Source organism: Synchiropus splendidus, chromosome 19 (assembly GCF_027744825.2).
Source record: "Synchiropus splendidus isolate RoL2022-P1 chromosome 19, RoL_Sspl_1.0, whole genome shotgun sequence".
Lineage (NCBI taxonomy): Eukaryota > Metazoa > Chordata > Actinopteri > Syngnathiformes > Callionymidae > Synchiropus > Synchiropus splendidus.
Window position 1 is genome coordinate 8,586,124 of NC_071352.1, and position 21,736 is coordinate 8,607,859.

At 44.1% G+C, this 21,736-nt stretch overlaps 1 protein-coding gene and 1 long non-coding RNA gene across 5 annotated transcripts in view; both read right to left on the reverse strand.

The window, feature by feature from the left end:
• Positions 1 to 9,090: 9,090 nt before the first annotated feature.
• On the reverse strand, positions 9,091 to 11,757 carry LOC128751304 (uncharacterized). The gene is made up of 3 exons (XR_008413241.1): positions 11,513 to 11,757; positions 9,334 to 9,426; positions 9,091 to 9,194 (listed from the first exon to the last, which is right to left on the reverse strand). It is a non-coding gene; the product is annotated as an uncharacterized LOC128751304 (long non-coding RNA).
• Positions 11,758 to 17,043: 5,286 nt separating this feature from the next.
• adgrl1a (adhesion G protein-coupled receptor L1a) overlaps positions 17,044 to 21,736 on the reverse strand; it is a 138,523-nt gene continuing 133,830 nt past the window's right edge. For all 4 annotated transcript variants that reach the window (XM_053851680.1, XM_053851682.1, XM_053851681.1 and 1 more), the window contains one exon: positions 17,044 to 21,631. In XM_053851680.1, the coding sequence (XP_053707655.1) occupies positions 20,745 to 21,631 (887 nt within the window). In that variant the 3' untranslated portion in view covers positions 17,044 to 20,744. The remainder of the gene's footprint in view (positions 21,632 to 21,736) is intronic.

Genomic DNA, 21,736 nt, shown 5'->3' on the forward strand with positions numbered 1-21,736 from the left:
ACGCGCGGCCCGCTCGGCCGGCGCTCCGGCCGCCGCCGGGAGAGCCGCGTCATCCGGGCAGCCGGTTGCGGCTCCCCGGACACTCCGGGGAACGTCAGCGGCTGTGTCCGACCGGGACCGGGATAAGGGGGTGAGTAAGTGTGACACAGAGGGTGAATGGGTGAACGTTGTGAATGGGAAGGGGACTAAAACGGGGGGATTGATTCGGGAGGGGAATGAAAGTGGAGTGAATGATATTGTAAACACTGATGAGGTGAACGAAGGAGGAAGTGAAATAACAGCGCAAGTGGGGGCACCAGAAGGGGGGGAGCAGGTAGAAACAGGGGGGTTACTGGGGGTTGAACAGGTGGTGGGAGGAAGGAAAGAGGGTCATCATGAAAAAATAAATAAAAAAAATGAAGGGGAGCAGGGCGCACTAGAGGGTGTTTTGGTGGAGGTGGGAGGGGAAGAAAATCAAGAGGCAGAAAAGACAGACAGATACAGTGAAAGTAACCAAACAGAAATGACAGTAACCGAACAGATGGAGGAAGATGGGGGAGAATTCATCAAACCCAGAGTGAGGGCAAAACGTAGAAAGAAAAGCAGAAACACAACTGAAACAAAAAACAGCAGAACTGAACCTAAAATGAGAACAAACACGGATGAAAGCAGCGATGAATGTGTATCAGATAACAGTGACATCCCCAATTTTAACAGCCAAACCAAATTATACAGTGCAGAAAAAATCAAAACTTTTTTACAACAGACAAAAAATCAACACGGGGTAAAAATTGTTGAGCACTTCCCAGACCTCGGTCTGTTTTATACTTCAGCCAAAGCCCACATGAGCCAAAGAGCAGAGTCCGGCCTCACTGACCAGGAAATCTTTAGATTGAAGAAACTGGTTTTAAAAGCAAAGAAAGAACTGTGTGAAGAAGAGAAAAATAACTATGGACTTTTTACATAAATTATTTGCTTTTACTCTCGTTTTTAACATCTCACACCACATCATGAATGGTTTCAAAGTGGGAGTTTTAAACATAAATGGAGCGAGAGAAATTAAAAAAAGAGCAAACATTTATGAGACTATGAAACTGAAAAAAATAGACGTCCTTTTACTTCAAGAAACGCACAGTGATTTTAGCAACGAAGCAGACTGGAGGAGGGAGTGGGAAGGGGAAGCCATTTTAAGTCACAACACTTCTCTTAGTGGAGGAGTAGGCTTCCTCTTCTCCAGGGCTTTTAAACCCAACTCGCTGGAGGTCCAAAATGTCATCCAGGGGAGGTTGCTCCTTATCAAAGCTCAGTTCGACCATTTTAAGGCTGTTTTTATCAACGTCTACGCTCCAGCAACCGGTGCAGAGAGGAGGCAGTTTTTTATGAATGTTAATGATGTTTTAAAAAACTGCAGTACGGAGGATTTTTTATTCTTGGGTGGGGATTTTAACTGCACAGAAAATGCGATCTTAGATCGAAATCATGCAGAACCTCACCCAGCCTCACAGCACGCCTTCAAGCAGCTGGTCCGCTCCCACGGCCTGGTGGACGTGTGGCGAAGGATGCACCCAGACTGCCGACAGTATACCTGGTCCCACCTCAGAGAGAGCCGGATCTCCTCAGCCAGACTCGATCGTATTTATTGTTTTAAACACCATTTTAATGTGTTTAACTCGTCCCGCATCTTACCTGCTGTTTTTACTGACCATTGCTTGCTTTTATGTGACGTTTTTATCAGAAATGTTTTACCAAGAAGCGCGTACTGGCATTTTAACTCTGCTTTAACCCATGATAAGAGTTTTAAAGAAGCATTTATTTATTTCTGGGACATTTTTAGACAACAAAAGAGTGATTTTAGTCATCTTAGGCAGTGGTGGGACCATGGTAAGACATTAATAAAGTTGTTATGCCAGCAGCACACCCTAAATGTCACAGGTGACATCACCAGATCTATTCAAGATCTGGAGACCGATATAGTGGAGCTACAAAAGCAAGTTGAGGAATCCACAGGAAATCGAGGATACATTGAAAGCCTCAAAATCAAAAAGATGGCCTTAGCCAGCCTGTTAGACAGGAAAGTACAGGGTGCACTTGTCAGGTCCCGGTTCCAAACCATCAAGGAGATGGATGCTCCGACGAGCTTCTTCTTCGGCCTGGAGAGGAGGAACGGGCAGGGGAAAGTGATCCACGCACTCTTATCCGACACGGGCCAGGAACTCACGGAACCACGCCAGATTCGGGAGCGGGCGGTGAGTTTCTTCTCGTCACTGTACACCAGCGAGCATGCTCAGGGGCCCACACCACTGGAGGGGTTCTGTCAAGAACTGCCTCAGGTGTCGGCGGAGCAGAACTCCCACCTCGAGCGACCCCTCCGGATGGAGGAACTGGAAGCCGCCCTGCAGAACATGCAGGGCGGGCGGGCTCCTGGCATAGATGGACTCACCGCCGAATTTTACAGGGCCTTCTGGGATGTCTTGGCACCAGACGTCCTGGAGGTCCTGAACGAGAGTCTGGCCTCTGGTTCCTTGCCAGTGTCCTGCAGGAGGGCAGTGCTCGCCCTTCTCCCGAAGAGGGGCAACCTGCAGGACATCAGGAACTGGCGGCCTGTGTCGGTGCTGTGTGTGGATTACAGACTCCTGTCCAAGGTCCTAGCCTCCAGGCTGGGGGGACTCATGGAGCATCTCGTCCACCGGGATCAGACATACAGTGTGCCCGGCAGGTCAATGGTGGACAATGTCCACCTCATTCGGGATGTTTTGGACGTCTCCAGTTCACTGGGATTAGATACTGGTCTGATTTCCCTGGACCAGGAAAAAGCTTTTGACCGCGTTGAACACCAATTCCTCTGGAAAGTTCTGGAGAGTTTTGGGTTCAGCGCCGGTTTCATAGCTAAGATCAAGGTGTTGTATAGTGACATTGAGAGCGTCCTGAAGGTCAACGGCAGTCTGTGTGCTCCTTTTAGAGTGTGCAGAGGGGTCCGCCAGGGCTGCGCTCTGTCGGGGATGCTCTACGCACTCTCCCTCGAACCCCTCCTCCACAAGATACGCTCCAGCCTCCAAGGTGTGGTTTTACCGGGTTTTAATGAAGACATGGTTTTATCTGCGTACGCGGACGACCTCGTGGTTTTTATTAGAACTCAGAGGGATGCAGACCTTTTAGAAAAAATAGTCAAAGATTTTAACATAGCGTCGGCAGCGAGGGTCAACTGGAGCAAAAGCGAAGCCCTCGCTGTCGGCGAATGGCGTGGCGGTCTCCCGGTTCTCCCCCAAAATCTGCAGTGGGGCAGAGATGGTTTTAAATATTTAGGCATATTTTTAGGGAAGGAAAATATAGTCAAGAAGAACTGGGAGAACGTCACGGAAAAACTTGAAGACAAAATGCAGAAATGGAAATGGCTGCTCCCTCAGATGTCTTTTAGAGGCAGAGCGCTGGTTTTAAACAACTTGGTAGCATCCCAACTGTGGCACAAACTAGCGTGTGTAGACCCTCCCCCAGGGCTGCTGGCAGTCATACAGCGTAAAATGTTAAATTTCTTTTGGGACGGTCTACACTGGGTGTCACAGGGGGTGCTGTTTTTAGCCAGAGAGGAGGGGGGACAGGGCCTTGTCCACCTGGCCAGTCGGGCTGCTACTTTTAGAATCCAGTTTTTACAGAGGTACCTGAGCGGCCCGGCAGATCTGGTGTGGAGAGGTGTGACCAGCTGCATCCTGAGGCGTGCCAATCACCTGGGGTTGGATGATGTTCTGTTTTTAACTGATTCTAAATTGCTAAATTTAACTGGGCTACCTCCTTTTTATAGAAGTGTTTTTAAATCATGGAATCTGTTTTATCAAAAAAGGTGTTCCTCAGCCGACTCTCTGCACTGGTTGCTCAAAGAACCGCTCATCCACGGGGCCAGACTGGACATCACCAACGACACCACTCCCGGCCTGACGGCAGCGCTGGTCCAGTCTGGAACCCTCACCCTGAAAGATCTGGTGGAGGCGGTGGGGCCGGAGCTGAAGGATGTCCAGGCCCTGGGCTCCCTGCTGAGGCTAAAGTCTGCCCGGGTGGCCCAGAGAATCCTGGAGCTCTGGGCCAGGAGGATCACAGATAAAGAAAAACGCCTCCTCAAAGAATACAAAGAACAAACAAAAGCCCCGGACCCAGCAGACCCCTTCCCAGACATCGTCCTCAGCCCAGGGCTTGGAGAACACACCGGCCCCCTTTTAAAAGTTACGGAGCGAGACAAGCTGACATTACACAAAGCAAAGAAGAAGACCATATACAGCAACTGTGTGAAGATCATCCACAGGGTCGGACTGAGCAGCAGAGCCTCCACTGTGTGGTCCAAGAAACTAGGAGATGGATGTAGCCCACAGTGGAGGGTACTATATAAACCCCCCATAAGGAAACAGACAGGTGACCTCCAGTGGAGAATTTTACATGGTGCAATTGCTTCCAATGCTTTTATCTCTGTTATTAATCCTACTGCTCTTAATGATTGCCCTTTTTGCCACCAACGGGAGACTATTTATCATGTTTTTATAGAGTGCGAGAGACTCAGGGTTTTCTTCTCTCTTTTAAAGCATGTTTTTAGTCTCTTTAATGTAAATTTTACTGAGGGAATTTTTATCATGGGAGCGGGGTACAATGTGAAAGACAAAGAAAAATTCCAACTGTTAAATTTTATCTCAGGAGAAGCAAAAATGGCAATTTATAAAAGCAGGAAAAACAAGCTGGAGAACAGGGAAGGTCAGGAGGCCGAGGCAATCTGGCTCATTAACATCAGGGCAAGGCTTTGGCTGGAGTACAGGTTTTATAAACATGTGAATGGTCTTAATGGTTTTAAATCCATATGGTGTTTTAAAAATATACTGTGCAATATTGAGAATGAAAAACTGCATTTTGCACACTTTTTGAATTAATCTGGTTTTAATGTGAACTGATTTTAACTTGTACTTCGCACTTTATGAAATTTGTTATATAACTAAAATGTAAATAAAGTGCGTTTGAAAAATCAAAAAATCTCTCTCTCTCTCTCTCTCTCTCTCTCTCTCTCTCTATATATATATATATATATATATATATATATATATATGCGTAATAAAATAAAAAAAATATATAAAATAAATGAACAAGTTGGGATTTCACCTAGAATGCTTTTTTAACTCCACTACAGTTAAGTTTCCTATTGATGTGGTTTGATGTGAAGGATGTGTTTTTTTGGTCAGATTCGATAACACATTCTAGGACTTGAAACTGCGACTGTTACATTGCTGTTTGTTCACACAGGTGAGCATGGTCGGGCCTCAACTGACTGGCCCAAGTCATCACCAATAACAAAAAAAAAATGCTTCAAGCAAGGTTCAAGTCTCACCTTTGAGCTGGGACTTGAGTTTCTGTTTTTTGTGAGTTGAGTTTCTGAGTTTTCTTTTGTTTTCCCGCCCACAGCGCTTGAGTTGGTTGATTTTTAAATCAATGTATTGTCATCCAACTGCTTTAAGAACCTGCTTAATGTGCTGAACTGGCTTATTTTAAGGAAAAAAGTTGAGCTTTATTTAAGACCAAAATGTCAAAACGAGTCAACTGTTGTCAGTGAAAAGAGAGAAGAGGTCGTTTTGGCCCAAATCAGAGTCTGTGGGTTTCAGATTATTGTATTGTATCGTGTTGTCCACTAGGAGGTAGTAAATGGCCACAAGACTGGTGATGCTGTGGTATGTGTTTGGGTTTATTTGAAGTGCATTGCTTTTCGACTTGGTTTCAATGAAAAGGTGTTTTTCATGTTATAACGGCACAATTGACTTAAAGGAAGTGAGGAAGAGTGCGAGTCACTTCCTGACCTACTCCATCCGCGTGTGGATGTGTGAACTCGTAGAACACAACGTACTGTTTGTGGCTTTATTGAGGAGACACAGGCTGTTCTTCAGCGGGGCCAGTTTCGGTCGAAGACGGGTTCAAGCTACAGAGCACGACAAATGAAATGCAGCTACTGAGAATGATATTTAATGTAGAGCACTGTATACTGCTCTGACTCATCTCAGACCCGGGAAAGATTGGTTTTCCACCCCAGTGGTTAGATATAGGAAGTGAACTGACTGACTGAATACTTCTCTATCTCTCGCGCTCTGCAAGTCTTGAATGGTGGAAGCTTGATGCTTTTTTCAACCCAATGTGCAATGACCTTGTAGGTGCCCCCTTGATGTACTAGACGGGCAGGATAACGGAAGTGTGCGGAGGTGAGGCGACGTGCGAGAGAGTGCGGGGTGACCGAATGGTCAAGGCCCCGCCGTCTCTCCTCTCGGGGAGTTTCACTGAAGGGACACGAGCGAGACGGCGGCAGATGGGTGGGCGAGCAGGGGGCGAGCGATCACGCGTTCTGCTCGCCTTGTGAGAGCGGTGCGCTGGAGAGATGTCGCAGCATGGAAGGCTGGCGAACATCATAGAACTAGATGTCGGCTAACTGGCTAATTAGACAGCAATCTGCCTCCACTGTGACCGGGACTATGAGACGCAGATGAGACAAAACATGACTGACTCACGGTGGATGAGAATGGCGTGATCGCTGTGTTACAAGCCTCTCAGTTTCCACGCATTCGAACCACTTTGCGGATTTGGATGTGGAGACTGTAGTTTGAGTTGTTGTACAGCATATAATTTCAATGGCTTTCACTTTGAAATACTGCATGAAATTGAGTTTCTGGTTGTCAATACGGTTTACTTGCGTGTGTTTTGCTTTGAAATGGAGTTTCGTTCTGGTGCAGCAAGCTTGACTCCGGTAACAAACCATGTGCGCTAGTAAGAAGTGGTCATGCGACGACGTCACATCCAGCAGACGCGAGCAGATGTCCATATGTGATTTCAAAGGAAGCATGTACCACTGGTACCACATCGTCGTCAGACCATGTGGTTACCTGGTCACCTGGTGACAGACTCGTTCTTTAAAGGACATTTGTCACTATAAATGAATTGATGTGTCATCCGTAGTGTGTACTTGTATATTAAGAAGTAGATTGTGATTGTTGTTTGATGGAAAACATAAAATATAACTGATGCATGACAGCGAATCACATGCGCTTGTTGTGAAAACAGGAAGTAGAACTTTCGATTTGCTTGACACAGATTGCGTATTACTCATAAGAATGTTTAGCGTGTTGTAAAAAGTGACATCAATTTATCCATTTGAAGTTTTATTTTAGTTTTGCAAAATGCGATCGGCATCGCACTGCGCCTACTGTGCAGCTGTGCTGAAGTATTTCAGAGAAAATGATGTTAAATGAAACTTTGTAAGTACGTAATTACTTATATATTATGAAATCCAGAAGTGTAATTACGCTCTGGCAAACATGTATATTAAATATGACTTTATTTGACTTCAAGATTATATATGTAAATCGTACATGGTAGAAATGGAGTGGGGAATATCTTGGTAGCAGAACTGTGTAAAACAGGTAAATATTCTTCAAAACAAAGGGTCTTTAGTCCATGTAAGTACTGTGTTTATATTTGTTGATGTTAAATGAGAACTTTGTAAGTACATAATTACTTAAATATTATGAAACCCAGAAGTGTAATTACGCTTCGGGAAATATGTATATTACATATGACTTTATTTGACTTCAAGATTATATATGTAAATCGTACATGGTAGAAATGGAGTGGGGAATATCTTGGTAGCAGAACTGTGTAAAACACGTAAATATTCTTTAAAACAAAGGTCTTATTTATATTCCATGTAAGTACTGTGTTTATATTTGTTGAATGCTTATTGAGAGGGACTGAAATACTTTACTCCCTATGAGAATGTAACTGTGAAAAGAAAAAGAAAAGAGGAAATGTCTAAAAGTCTAAAAATAAAATGACTTCACTTTTGTGTGTTCTGACCTCCACTGGGTCACATGTGGCACCTCAGCATTGAACTGTGTGGAACATCTTGAAGCACTTAGTTTAGTTTAGTTCGATAGTTTCCTTTACATACAATGAATTTCTCCTGATGATGTTTCATTTTGATGTTTATGTTATGTTTAAGCTTGCATTCTGTGGACTCTGCTGTGTGTCTTCAGGTGACTCCAGTTTGGATGAATGAGCTTCATGAAGCAGCACTTGCGCTGACAGTCAGGAAGTGAAGAACTTGTGACTGAGCAGGTTTGTCTGAAACAGGAAGTGAAGGGGTCATGTGATGTTTCCCTCTTTATTGTTCTGAGATTCAAGGCATGCTAAGAGTTCCAAGGTGGAAGCTGACACAAACTTTGAAGCATGCTGACACAAGTGACAAGCACTGTGGACACAGATGGAGGAATGTTGATGGAGGAATGTTGAGCGTGTGTGAGAAGTTGCAGCTGGAGCACAAGGGCGGGAGTGAAGCAGACACAGAACTTGTTGGGTCCAAGGTCAGATGGAGGATGCTGGGAAGTACCCGCTTCTCCAGGGCTGGATGGTGCTGGTCCTGATAAGAGCCCCCTGGGTCTGAAGGAGGGGAGTGTGCCTTGTGATTATTGCCATGGTTGAGAGGGTGCCAACTGCTGAGGACCAATCGGATGTGGATGGATCCATGTGGAGAACTTCTGTGTATAAAGAGGTCAAGACCTCAGTTTTTTGTTGCTCTACCAGACTACTGCTGAGCCGAAGTCAGGTGTAGTTGCTGACCCAGAATTCTAGTATTAGACTCCTGTCAGGGAATACATTTCTTGGCAGCCATTGTCATGAGTCAGTGGATGTGCAGAGATATATTGAAGGTGTATCTCTAACAGCTTGAAGTCAACTTACTTGTACAAGTGTTTTTTTTCCCTCCAGGTCTGGTAAACTGCAACACAGCAAGAGATCTTAGAGCTCTGACAGGAGAGTAGCTCAGTTGTGTGAGCAGTGGCATTTGTCTTCCCTGAGATTGTCAAGGGTTTTTCAAATCAGGTGTGTTTCAATGTGGTGTCATCAACCTGGGCAGGTGAGTGCAGTGTTTCACCTGCTTGGAAAGTGGAAGAAGTTCAAGTGAAGTTTCAGCATTGACTGGTGAGTCAGTCATGTGATTGCAATGATCCTCCAGAAGTGAACTTCAGTACTTTCTCTTCTCTCTGAAGCAATGTAATGTAGTTTTATTTGCAGGTTTCTTCATGAGGCAAGAATGTGAGACACACTGATGTCCAGGTCATTTATTGACATGCATTTCTCTGCAGAACAGTTTACACCTCCACGATATCTTTAGCAGCACGGGTAAGTTCCTCACTCTAACCTTGCCTCTGTTCCTGAAAAAAATGTTTCCTTTAAATGGTGATAAAATATTTCATACTTTGTTTTTAAATGTATACACTACATTTCAGCTGATGCCCTTCAACTGGTGGGCATGAGGGCATGGTGGAGCTGGAATCCTGAGGGAGCACTGACCTCACTTTTTGCTCGTCTAGATCTTTGGGAGACGCGTCCACTCCAGCACAGAATTCTCCACCAGCAAAGCATTGGCCAGAGGACCTGGCAACTCTGAGAAGTGTTAAGGCTTTAAGTGAATGGCAAATAAAGTCTTCAACAGTATTTGGTTCATCACCATAGTAGTCAATATTGAACTGAGAGAAGCAGTGGGAATCAGGCAGCAGTGTAATAACTGAGGCTTCATGAAACAGTGTCCTCATGTTCAAAGTTCAGGAGATGATGCCGTCAGTTTTAAAATACTATGAGGTTTCTCTGAAATGGGTGTTCAACATCAAATATTTTAGAGCTAAGAGCACCATCTCCTGGCCTCTGAAAATAAGGTCACTGTTTCATGAAGCCTCATCTGCCCATCACTAACTGTAACCAACAGAACTGACCACCCTTCCACTGATATCCACAAGATCATATCAACACACTAGACACGCTGAGGTTTTGGGGATGTGCCATCGACAAAGCTGGAGGAGACTCTGTCACTTTTGATAGCAACAAAAATACTGCATGTTATCTGAAACTGATAGAGGGCTACTTGGTCTCACCGGTCCAGAAACTGCAAATGGGACACTCAAATATTTCAGCTGGAATATGATCCAAAACATTCAGCCAAGTCACTTTATCAATGGATACGACAGTATCAAGCCGAAATTCTAGAGTGACCACCTCAGACTCCTGACCTCGACATCATAGAGCCACTCTGGGGAGATCTGAAGCAGACACTAGATACAAAGACAGTGCAACTGGAAGGCCTCGGCCAAGAAGAATGGGCAGCTTTACCAACAGAGACAAAGTCTCATCCACAACCACAAAAGTCAATTTCAGGAATTCAAACAGGATTTTTTAAAACTACAAAAATAACACAAGAAACACAAACACAAAAAAATAACAATTCACAGAAAACATAATAAAAGGATTCACTATTTTCATTCTTTTCCAGTTGTGTTCTTCCAGCATTTATTGTATTAACTGCTTAAATATCTGAACAAAAGAATCGCAGAATCCTGTGAGTGATCAGAGTAAAAAAAAAAGCTAACCACACCACAAAGTTCGAGTCTCTTCTTATAGACTCAGAAGTTAGTCAGTTGGAAGAAACCATCAAGTGGAAAGATGGTTTGTGGAAATAACTCTGATTTACCTATTTCCTGTTTTCATTTATTCTTTTTCATCACACAACATTTGGCGCCACATTTTGGTTACACACCAACTAAAAACACAACCCACAGGACTTTGTGTTGACACGCAAAGTCACTGACAAGTTGCGCAGCTGTTTAAGACAAAGGCGAGTGGTTCTTAGAAAATGTCTTCTTTTCAAGATGTAGCTTTGTTTTCGTGCTCAGTCTCACATTAAATACGACTTCAATCGTAAATATATGAGAGTCACTTACATAGGTCAACATCTTCAAAAGGAAGAGGGATTACTTCAACTAGATATATTCGTGCATAATAAGCAGTCCTTGAAACAAAACGAGGGTGTTTTACTTTTTTCTTTTTTGGCCCAACAATGTTCCTGTTAATGTGTCATGACAGGTGGCGATCTTGGGGTCAAAGCATAATAATTCCATCTCTGCTTGTAATTCTTTACAGACCTGATACTCAACAATCCACAGATCAGAAACTGCTTAAACATTTCCATGAAAAAATATGTCATGACTGCCAGAATAGTTTAGTTCCTCGCTGACTTATTTGCTTCGAATGACGTGAAACAATAAATAACATATAAATTCACGGTGTACTCACAAAAGACTTACCAACTCGAAGCTCTTCTTTGACAATGGACGTTCAAAAAGCGATGATTCGTTTAAAATCATAAAATCATAAAACTCGATTAACTGAAAAAACATGTTGACAAATCATTGGCGGCAAGGCCGTTTCGGCACGGCGTGCTAGCAGCTAGCGTCACACAGTCGAGGAACACACAGGTGCACGCCACGATCACAGGTGTGACGCCATTTCGTGCGCCTTTCTGCGCCGGAAAAAATACTTAATGTAAAATACACCTCATAGCTTAACACATATTTTAATTACTTTTATTTTAAAGATGGCAATATTACAAAAAATCAATTTCAAACCGTTTTAATTAAATATGTTCAGATATGTACATAGATGTTTTACTGTAAATATATCTTAAAACACGTCGTCGTACCTGAAGGGCTTCCATCTGCAGCGACGTTGTCTGTGCCGTCCACGGTGGGCGGTGCTTGTTCCGCTACTGCGGGGGGAGCGATGTCGCAGCCCAACCATGTGCGCGCGCGATCGCTGCCGCTCCCGCCTGGTCATCGCGAACTCACCCGACACTGGCCACTGGCCTCGCATCGCCAATATTTGGCGCCCAATATGGACTTTAACAATGATATTGAAAAACAATAGCTCCCAGCAACATACTGAATACGCTCCTAACACTTATGAACTTGTCAACTGAACTTGAAAGATAAAGAAAGATGAACTTCCCAATTGGGAAGGAAACTGAGCGATATGGCCACATATTTCTGAGTTACTCAACAAATGAGACACAGCTCACGAGCAGAAGTGAGAAGAGAAACCGCAATTTCCTCATGCAATCTGTCATCCGTCTGCGCAACCAGAAGACAGGAAACAAGGGAGAAAACACTGACTAAAACAGAACAAAAAGGTTCGCTACGGTTCCTGTGTCACCACCACAAAGTGACACTCATTTCTCTTATCTTGTCAAGTACGATGATGAAGAAGAAGGATGAGCACCACATGACAAGAGGTTGCGACGCGCCATAAGAAGACATTCACTTTGAATTGTGAGGGTTAAAGTCTGACCGAATGATGGACATCGGGAAGTCAACGTCATTGTCAGTCACGTCACGGCACATTACAGGAATTTTAGACAGGAAAAAAAGCATCTTCTTCTTGGATTTGGATCAACAATTTTCTTATTTAATGTATTAGGCATTGAGCTAATTCGCTGCTTTTTAATAAAGAATGTAGAAAGTGCTCTGGCAAAAGCAGCACTCTCCCAATGCATTGCAAACAGGATGTTGGGGGAGCACCACTAGGGGTCTGTCTGTGCACGTCTATCTGGGCCGCCGTACAGTTGAGACACATTTTTCCACTGAAGATTTAACAAGCTTTAGGGACACGGTGTGACGTGTCCAGTCCAGATCCGACATTTGGTCGCCGCTCTCTGTGGTTCACTGACCCTCCACACGCAGTTCTGTTCTACTGTAACTCATTTTCTTCTTCCCTTCTCCGAGATGTATCTTTCCAGTGGAGCATGAAACCCAGATGAATCTGCCTGACAACATACCAGTGCGTTTCAGAGGGCAGCTGACTCAGAAGGGGACAGGACTGCGGTCCCCAGCTTTCTCAGGTCCACAGATAAACAACAGCGTTCTGCTGTAACCCACCGTCCAAACCATGAATAAAACATGGCATGAATTAACAGTCTCTCCACTAACAGAGCGAGTTATCAGGCGCTGAAGGTGCTTCCCACTCGACGTGCCGTGGGTAAGAATTGCTGTCAAATTGTCAAGTGAGACACACCCTTTTTGGAATTTTTATTTTCTTTTTGGAGGGGTTTTGGTGGTGGTTGCGGAGCAATTAGACTTTCAAGACTGTGAGGCAAATGATGTAGGTTCTGCAGACCAGACTGAGCAGAATGTGTGTGGAATATTGGCCATTGAATGCAATTCTTTTTGAGAGGGTTTCATGGAATGAGAGAAACATACACCCAGTGAAAGTTTTCAGTGTTGTTCTGTTGCCAGAACCTGTCTATGACCATGGACTTGAGTTCTATTGAATCCCACTGCACTCGCTGATGTTATTACCGGAGCTTTTTTCTCTGATTTTTACAGATAAAACAGCAGTCTTTTGGATGTAGCCCACTCACATCACATGACAAATAACTAAACTCCACCACAGTTCCGTGCGCCCGTTTGTACATCAGCGCATTTTACAAACTCTGAAGTGTTCGATAAATATACCATCATAAACCTCAATTATTACATGACTGTAATATGCTGTGCCAAAGTTTAGGATACTGTTAGGGTGGAAGGTGAGGTCGCAAAGTTGATAATGACAAAGTTAAGATAATGTTGCTGCTTTTTGCAAGGGATACTATGGTGGCTGAGGAATGCTAAACACATTTACAAACTTCTTCAAACTACTTATTTTTTCTGTATTTTGAAAGTGTCTTTCAAATTTCGTTTTCTTTTTTCAGATTACGTAGATGTGTTTTCAAAGTTTATAAAGTGTGTTTTCAATGCGTTTTCCACTTCTCAACTTTGCACAAAATTCACTTGTGGGTGCAACAATTTTTTGGCAATAATTCAGTTCATGCTAGAAAAGTAAGGTGAAAAATGTTGAATATGGGTGGCAATTGGTTTCTCTTTAACATGGACGCCAAGCTAATAAATGCAGAACCTAGCTGCAGACAAGATGGCCGAACTTATTCCTCCACAATAGATCCTCCAAGCCAAATCTCACCCAACCGGAAGTAGACAAGCAGGACCTCAACAGCGCGTGATCACAGCGACACCAGAACAATACCAATACTAGACATTAATTTTTAAAAATATAACTTCTTTCTGGTGACAAAAGTAAAATCCTCTGACAACATGTGCATTTTGAGTATTGAGAATTTGACTCGGAATAAATACAGCTGTGGACCCAGGCGCAGCGACACGCAGGGCTTCCACATCTGATGCAATCGCAGGTCCTGAACAGGAAGCTGTTAAAAACCCCACAACCCACATACGGTGCCACCGCTATACATGCACACATAATACCGTATATTGGCTTAAATTGACTCAGATGAAACATTGGGAATCGAACGGTCTTTGTCTCCTGGATCCCAGAAGACCTATTGAAGCTAACCACACGCTACAGATGAAACATCTATGTTCAGCATATTATGAGGGAGCGGATGTGTTGCTTTATAGCGTCCTCTGCTGACAGAAAAAAATACAATAAGTGAGAAAAGAGAAAAATAAAGAAACGCAACAATACATTATTGTCGTGGAAACGGGGGTCATTTGTTTGAAATACATTTATTCTACATTTCTGTGGAAAAATGTCCATCATTGTGTCACAGCAGTCAAGCTCTTTTTTTTCAGCTCGGAACCTTGAAACTTTTTCTTCCTGCAGGATCTTTATTACAAGCAGCAAAATAGAAACCAGTCTCTATTTCTGTTCTTGTTCTACAAGGGAATCAAAGTGACCAGCATCACATCAATAACAAAAGTCCAGAAGGTGAATTTCTCCTCTTTTTATTCTGGCTAAATAACGTACGAACTCTGACTGTATTCTCCTTGCAAGTTCTGCAGGGAAAGTGACTTTCTTTGACAAAGCTAGGTATTCAAAACTTTGATGCATTGAAAAACGCAAACATCACGTATCATGCGTCTGAGTCTATCTCGGAAAATAAACCCAATAAAAATCGATGATGTCATACTGACCACATTGGGGTTGGTTCGGAAACAATGGAGGGTCTGCTCTTGAGGAATGAGGTCGGCCATCTTGTTTGCAGTTGGGTATAAATTGATAAATGGATGCCTCTCCCTCATCATTTCGTAGTCCTACTACTGCTTCCTATCTATCTATCTATCTATCTCTATCTATCTATCTATATAGATATATACCTATAGCATGTTGCTTGTGTTTCCTGACCCTAAAGTCTCACCAAATGAGGACATGAGAACACATGGAGAGCCACAAAATGTTGGACATTTGAATTGATTCGGGACAAGCACCTGCACTCTTCGGTCACAACTAAAGCTTCGGGGGCCTTTCCTCCGTTAACCCTGGAAAGTACTACACAGCGGGAAGAGCGGGTCTCATCATATCGCGTGCGAAAGTTGCCCTTGAATGCCAAAACGCTGCCAAACCTGCAGGCCAGCCAATGAATTATGCATTGTCTCAGAATTAAGAGCCCCTTCGCTCGCACGTGGAATTTACGAGACACTGAAGGAAGGGAAAAAAGACGTGTATATGCTGCAATAATTCACCGTAATGGGGTTGTTTTATATCATGTTATGGTCATGTCAGGATGTATTTGTGTAGCGGATGCATAAGCAGAAGCCTACAGTCTAGTGCCAGACCTCTGGATAAGCAGACGCTGAAAAACACTGCAGACAGTTGTCAGCATTCTTTGGATGTTCAATAGTGACCCAGATTTCCAAACTGTCATCGCGTTCAATACAAACAGATGAGGATCATGGATGCAGAGAAAGCACTTCACCGTGTTCAAGTATCGACTGGGAGGGATTCACGATCCGGTTGTTGGGTCTTGTTTTGCGGCAGATCTGGAGGGTTATTGAGAGTCTGTTACAGTGGCCTGGAAGAGCCAGCAGGCTAAGCTAATTGCTAAGTGCAACAGCGTGCCAAACGCGACGTTTGGTCCCGTCTTATCACTGCCACTTCAACTTAAGTACCCTGCTGTCTGCAGGATGTCGGTGACATCGCCGCTCCAGCACCTTGACCTCTTTGCTCATCGGTTTCTGGAGAGCCAGTCTCGGGCTTCTCTGGGATCCGTGTGAAAGGGTCAGCTGCGAGTGAGGAGACCGTCAGCCTCCCAGGGATGGTGCTGTCTGGTGACAGACAGAGCGACGCCTCACCTCTTACTGAGCTGGAGGGGTGAGGCAAAGGTTGGCCATCCAACCAATAAGAACCTGCTCTGGATTGCACACGCAACACTGTTCATGTCCGGAGGCTGAGAAGTTTCTCACATTATACTCATATAAATATGACTTAACTTGAAATTCACTAATACATAAAATAAATACACTTAACTAAATATTTCATGATCAATTATTATACTTTTTAAATAGAAGTTTAATTTAGACTGGAAAAAATGGGTCACAATAAAAACGATACACATATTTTTGTTTATTTTATTAGTTTCTTACTGTTGCAAAGAACAGTTTAATTTCATGATGCTCATCTATAACACTTATTTTTACACTGCTATTTCAGTGTCATTACTGAGGACATCACTCAAACCTCAAGCTGAATAATTCAACCGCGGTTAGATATAAATCTTTTGCTCTTTTAGGCGGTGAGATTCGGTCTGTTAATCTGAGCCTAACCACAGTGTGACTCATTTGAGTAGAGAAACCTTTGAAATTAAGAGCTTTAAAATACATTTTGAAAAATTAGATGATGGAAATATGTAGTCATTCTCAAGTGAAAGTCACCATCCCGCAACAGTGGCAATGATCAATGAAATAACAAACCTGGAATTCAATTGAGGATGTATTTTCTGTCAGAGGAAAACATAACTTAACAAAAACATATCTTTCAATAAATAATAATTTAATGAACAAAATAATTCCCTGGACAATACTGTAATGTTAGTGATGGGCTCATGAGGCTTCATGAAACAGTGTCCTCATTTTCAGAGCCCACTAGATGGCACTGTTTGTTCTAAAATCTTTGGATTTGAACTGTTTCAGACAAACCTTGCATCTTTTTTTTAAAAACATGAGCACCATCTCTTCTTCTGTTTGCTGACACTGTTTCCTGAAGCCTCATCTGCACATCACCGCATCATGTATAGTGAAAGATTTTTCAACTCAATGTGGACATGAAATATTACACTAAACAACCCTTCATCGTGTATTTTAGAGTTTGTATATATATATATATATATATATATATATATATATATATCAAATACATCAATAATAAATAGGATGATGGTGACAGGACTTTATGTTGGAGGTGGGACATTATGTTTAAAAAAACAAACAAAAAAACCCCCAAAACATTGGAAATGGCTCTGGTTCAGTAAGATGACCCGGAACCAGGGAAGACCCGCCGGAGAAAACAGGCAGTCAATGAGAAGCCAGTGGGTGATTACTGTAATAGTAGTTTGGCGGGTGTAGAAAACCCCGCGGCGTCACTCCTCCCCGCGTGGGCTGCGGACCTTCTACTGTATAATCACCATCATTCAGCACTGTGGAGCTCTCCTCTGTTTATTGAGATATTAATCTGGGATAAACAAAGCTTTTGACAAAACAAATTAACACTCGCAAAGAAGTGCTGCACTAATGGAGTCCGTCGAGACTGATATTAAAATGTGGATGGAACTGGGAGCGGAGAAGACGGGAGAGAATGGGAAGGAGGAGCGAAGGAGGCCCAAGGTGACGCACTCGCCCCCCTCTCGCGGGAAACACTGAAAACACTGTTCTCCCCCAGCTCCGCAGACCGACGTGTCGAACGCAAAGAAGGAGGGATGGAGTTAAAGATAATGAGAGGCAGGGAAACACATGGTTATGGCAATCTCCAGCTCTCTGCTGGTTACAAAAAAAAGAAAGAATAAACTCCAAACATTCATTTGTTGTCAGCGCGGCGCCCCTCCGCTGAGCCATGTTGCTCGGCGTGGCAGCAGAGCGGAATACATGTGCATATCCGCCTTTATTTGTAAACAAACAACCAGAACAACTCTGGGGTTCAGCTGGAAGTCAGGCGCAAGCCAGTCACTGTTGCAGAAGAATACGCTGTTATTGGTACCAGAATAAATGAAGCTCAAATGGCAGATCCCAACTTCTCCGGCCGACATCTCTCGGCGGATGGCCGTCCCACCGACCGCGGTGTCGCTCTAGGGTCACACAGAGTGTCAAGATTCTGATCAATTCAGGCAACTACTGGTAGAAACAGCCCTTTTAGGAGGCTTCCTCGAGGCTGACTATAGGACAGGCATCTGGGAGACAGAAATTACTGAAAATAAATGTCAACAGAAACAAAATTAAAGTCACAATTACAATGTTTAAAATGTGTGGGACATTAAATAAAGTATTTCTCATCAAGGATATTTCATCATACTAGGTTAATTTCATATTTCAGAATTAAAAAAAAAATATATTTTTTTTATTATCATTTTTATTACTATTTTACAATAGGGTATTTTACAATTGATGTAAAGGTCATTGTTTGTATTCAAGACACACTGTTTAAAAAAAAAAAACATCTTTATGAGCTCAGTCAGAAAACAGAGTGGTATTAGATTATTAAAAAGGTGATGTAATTGAGCCAGAGTTCTGGAGTAAGCGACAGATGTTTGACTGCAACTTTCAAGCTAGATGTGCTGCTCTCACCGTCTATTAAGACATTTATTTTTTCTATTTTTCCATTCCCTCCTGAGCCTCTGCTGCTCTCTATTAGTTCCCATGTGCATTCATAAATCACATACAGTACAATTCAACAGCGTTGAACTGTAATGTTCAATAAAAGAAGAATAGATCTTCTACTATGTAAATATGAGAAACAAACCATGTCATACAAGCTTGGCAGAAAACAACGAAAGGGAATCAGTTTCGGAAATAATAACAAAAATGCTCATCCTGTTTTTCCCAATAGGCCACGCATGTCAATCAAGTTCATACTGCAGTGTCAATGCTGACGGAATATACGTATCATTTACGTGCAAAAATGTACACTTCTGCCACAGCTAAATTATGCTTTTACAATATTTTCAGTTCTACACTTCAATAAATATTTGTTCTTTTTGTCTGTTTCACTCTGGCCCCGCTTTTTCCACCACTTTTGTTTGTATGTTAGCTTATGCTAGTTAGCAACACAGCTAACACCCGCTCAAAAGACCTGCAGCATAAATGTAATTTCCTTCAACCAATAAATCACTCAACAAATAACATGTTCTAGTGGTAGGAGCCCAAATCTATAACCTGCAGGCCGCAGATATAGCAGAATCAAAGACCAAATTCCTGAGGTCCAGCAGCAAAGCAGATGCTAACAAAGTCGCGACGGTAACAGGCAGACGAATCATGTTCTTTACTGGATCACTTTCTGCTTTGTTGCAGTTACCTCGGAAGTGGCAGTCAGAGCTGGGAATAATGGTTTTCCAGTCGGGAGAATTCTTACCACCCAAGGTTCGCAATTCAAGATGGCTTCCCTGAATGTAAACGGGCATAGAAGTTTAAGAATAAATCAAATACACAGCTGGAAACAATCAGTATGTCCTCTTCATCCTGGGGTTTATCGACAAGTTGCTTAGATTCGGACAACGCATGCTTCAGAATAGCTTTTAGCATACTCAGAGTGGAGCGAATTAGATTAGACTGCATTCATTCTTCCCACATTCTGTGACTTTCCGACTTCGAAAATACCATATTGAGTGACATAATTAAAGAGTACCCTTAGTTTGGCTACAAAAAATGTTGATGTTTAAATGCATCACGTAAGCGTTGATGGGATTAGAGCGCAAAAAAAAAAAAAAAAAAAAAAAAAAAAATAGGCGTAGACAGACATAACCTTTCATTCAAGTCACAAACTCCAAAACATTTTTATTTTTTTCTCTTTGTTCCAGTACAAGAAGTCATTTATCATAGTATTTGTATACTTTTTGTTGCTTTTGATCATCTGGTGTCTCTATTTACACAGTAGGAATAAAGTAGATTCATGTGTGGATCGTATGTACATGGTTATAGCAAATGTTTGGCCGGTGGCTTTTTCTTACAGTCTTGTTTGTCACAACCACACACAGGAACAAGTCCACTTCGACTGGCTAAGCTCTAACAGCGAATACAGGGAGGTGGAGCGGCACCGGTCGGACTATGCAGATCCCGTATAATACTCTCCAAAATAACGGCGAGGCGCTCGGTTGGTTCTTCCGATGCCAGAAGCTAAAACAACAGAAGAGTGGAGAGGACTGGCCGCTTTGTAAAGTGAAGGGTCTCCTGCTGTGGAGGGGCGTGACAGCCCCCGCTTCACGTGCTCCTTGCTCAAGTTCTTTAGTCATTGATTCACAGCAAGAGGAAATGAAGGCAACTATACTGAACTTCCGCCGTCTGCTCGGCACAAAAGCTCCTTTTTTACTTGGAGTGTTGCTTTCGCTCGGGATGTTCGGTAATGAGCGCTTCTGGATAAGTGTGTGTGTGTGTGTGTGTGTGTTCTAGTTTGACTGTGAATGTTCTAGTTCTGGCTCAATAAGAGATATTTTTGGCAACAATGACTATCTTCCTGTGAGACGTTTTTGGGTTACGTACTGTAGCGTTCGCTGTCTCTTTGCTGAGGAGATGGACTGAAGGAGAGAAAACGTTTCGATTGATATTTCCCTTTTAAGATCTGATGACAATTTTAAGATCGAAGCCGTGATACGTCGGAAGGAAGAGGGGATGGACGGTACATTCAGAGTGCTGGACTTGGCCGAAGGACGGTGGAGGGACCGGAGTTTGAGAAGAATGCTCGGTAAGAAAACATCTATCGTTCGTCGGCGGACATCGAAAAACTCCCGCAAAGTTGCGCTGGATTTCCCCAAAGGTCACTGTAGTTCAAATGTTCGACAAAACAAAGTCAAGAGAAAGAAAGGCAACCGAACGAGCAGGACGGATGTGACGTTGGGGAGGGCCCACTCGGAGATCGAGTCCCCGACTTTCTTCCGAAGGCTCCGGTCACAGGCTGGTGACCAGCTGCATCTGTCCGTCTCCGTCGGGGTGGGCCGGCTCTTGGGCCTGTTGTCCCTCGCCGCTCGGCCTCCGGTTAGGGGCCTGGTAGAAGGTCTGCATGGGAGCCCCTCTGGAGCCCAGAGCGGGGCGCCCGGAGCTGTAATAGAGCTCCTCGGGTGGCTGCGCCGATCGCGGGACCACCTCCAGTGGCTCGGGGCTGCTGTCGGGGTACGGCGAGTCTCGCGGGTTGGTGATGCTGGTGTACAGGGAGTCGTGCGCCGGGGAGTCTGGAGCTCGGCCGCCGACGCTCTGTCCGCTGTGACCGGAGTGGCCCAGGCTCTCGGTGAGGTCAGCCGTGTAGCTCTCCGACTCCTCCGGATCGCTCTGGTAGATGACCGACTGGGCGCTTTGCAACAGAAGCGGCTCCTCCAGGGCTTTGTAGAGCAGCTCCACATCCTGCGGGGCTCGCTGCCGCGCCTCTCTGAGAAAGTCCTCCTCCTCCTCCATGCTCGCGCACGCCTCCGGTCTGACCCCCGTCCCGCGTCCGACTCCGCCGCCGGGGTGTCCCCTGGCTAAGCTGCCGCACACCCGCTCTCCGGCGTCCCCTCCTCCGTTACCGCCTCTCAGGTTGTTATGTACAAGTTCGGAGATGATCATCTTCTCAAAGGCGGCGGCGTCAGATAGGTTTCTCCGGATGCCTCCCCCTCCCAGGGTCTCTGAGCAGCGAGGATTAAGGAGCGATGGAGGACTATCTCCGCCCCCGCTGAGGAAATCGCAGCTTCCGCCACCTCCGCCTCCTGGACCGCCGCGCAGAGAGTAGCTGTTGTTGAAGTTACCGTTCAGTGGCAAGGTTTCCATCCCACAGGGGTCGCGGGCTTTTGATAGCGTGTTCTCTGAAGCCAAACACAAACACGAGCGAGACAGAGAGGGAGAGAAAATGCTGCTGTTACAAGTGCCAGAGACGGTGTAATGAAGGCGCGGCTTTAAATGAGAAACCA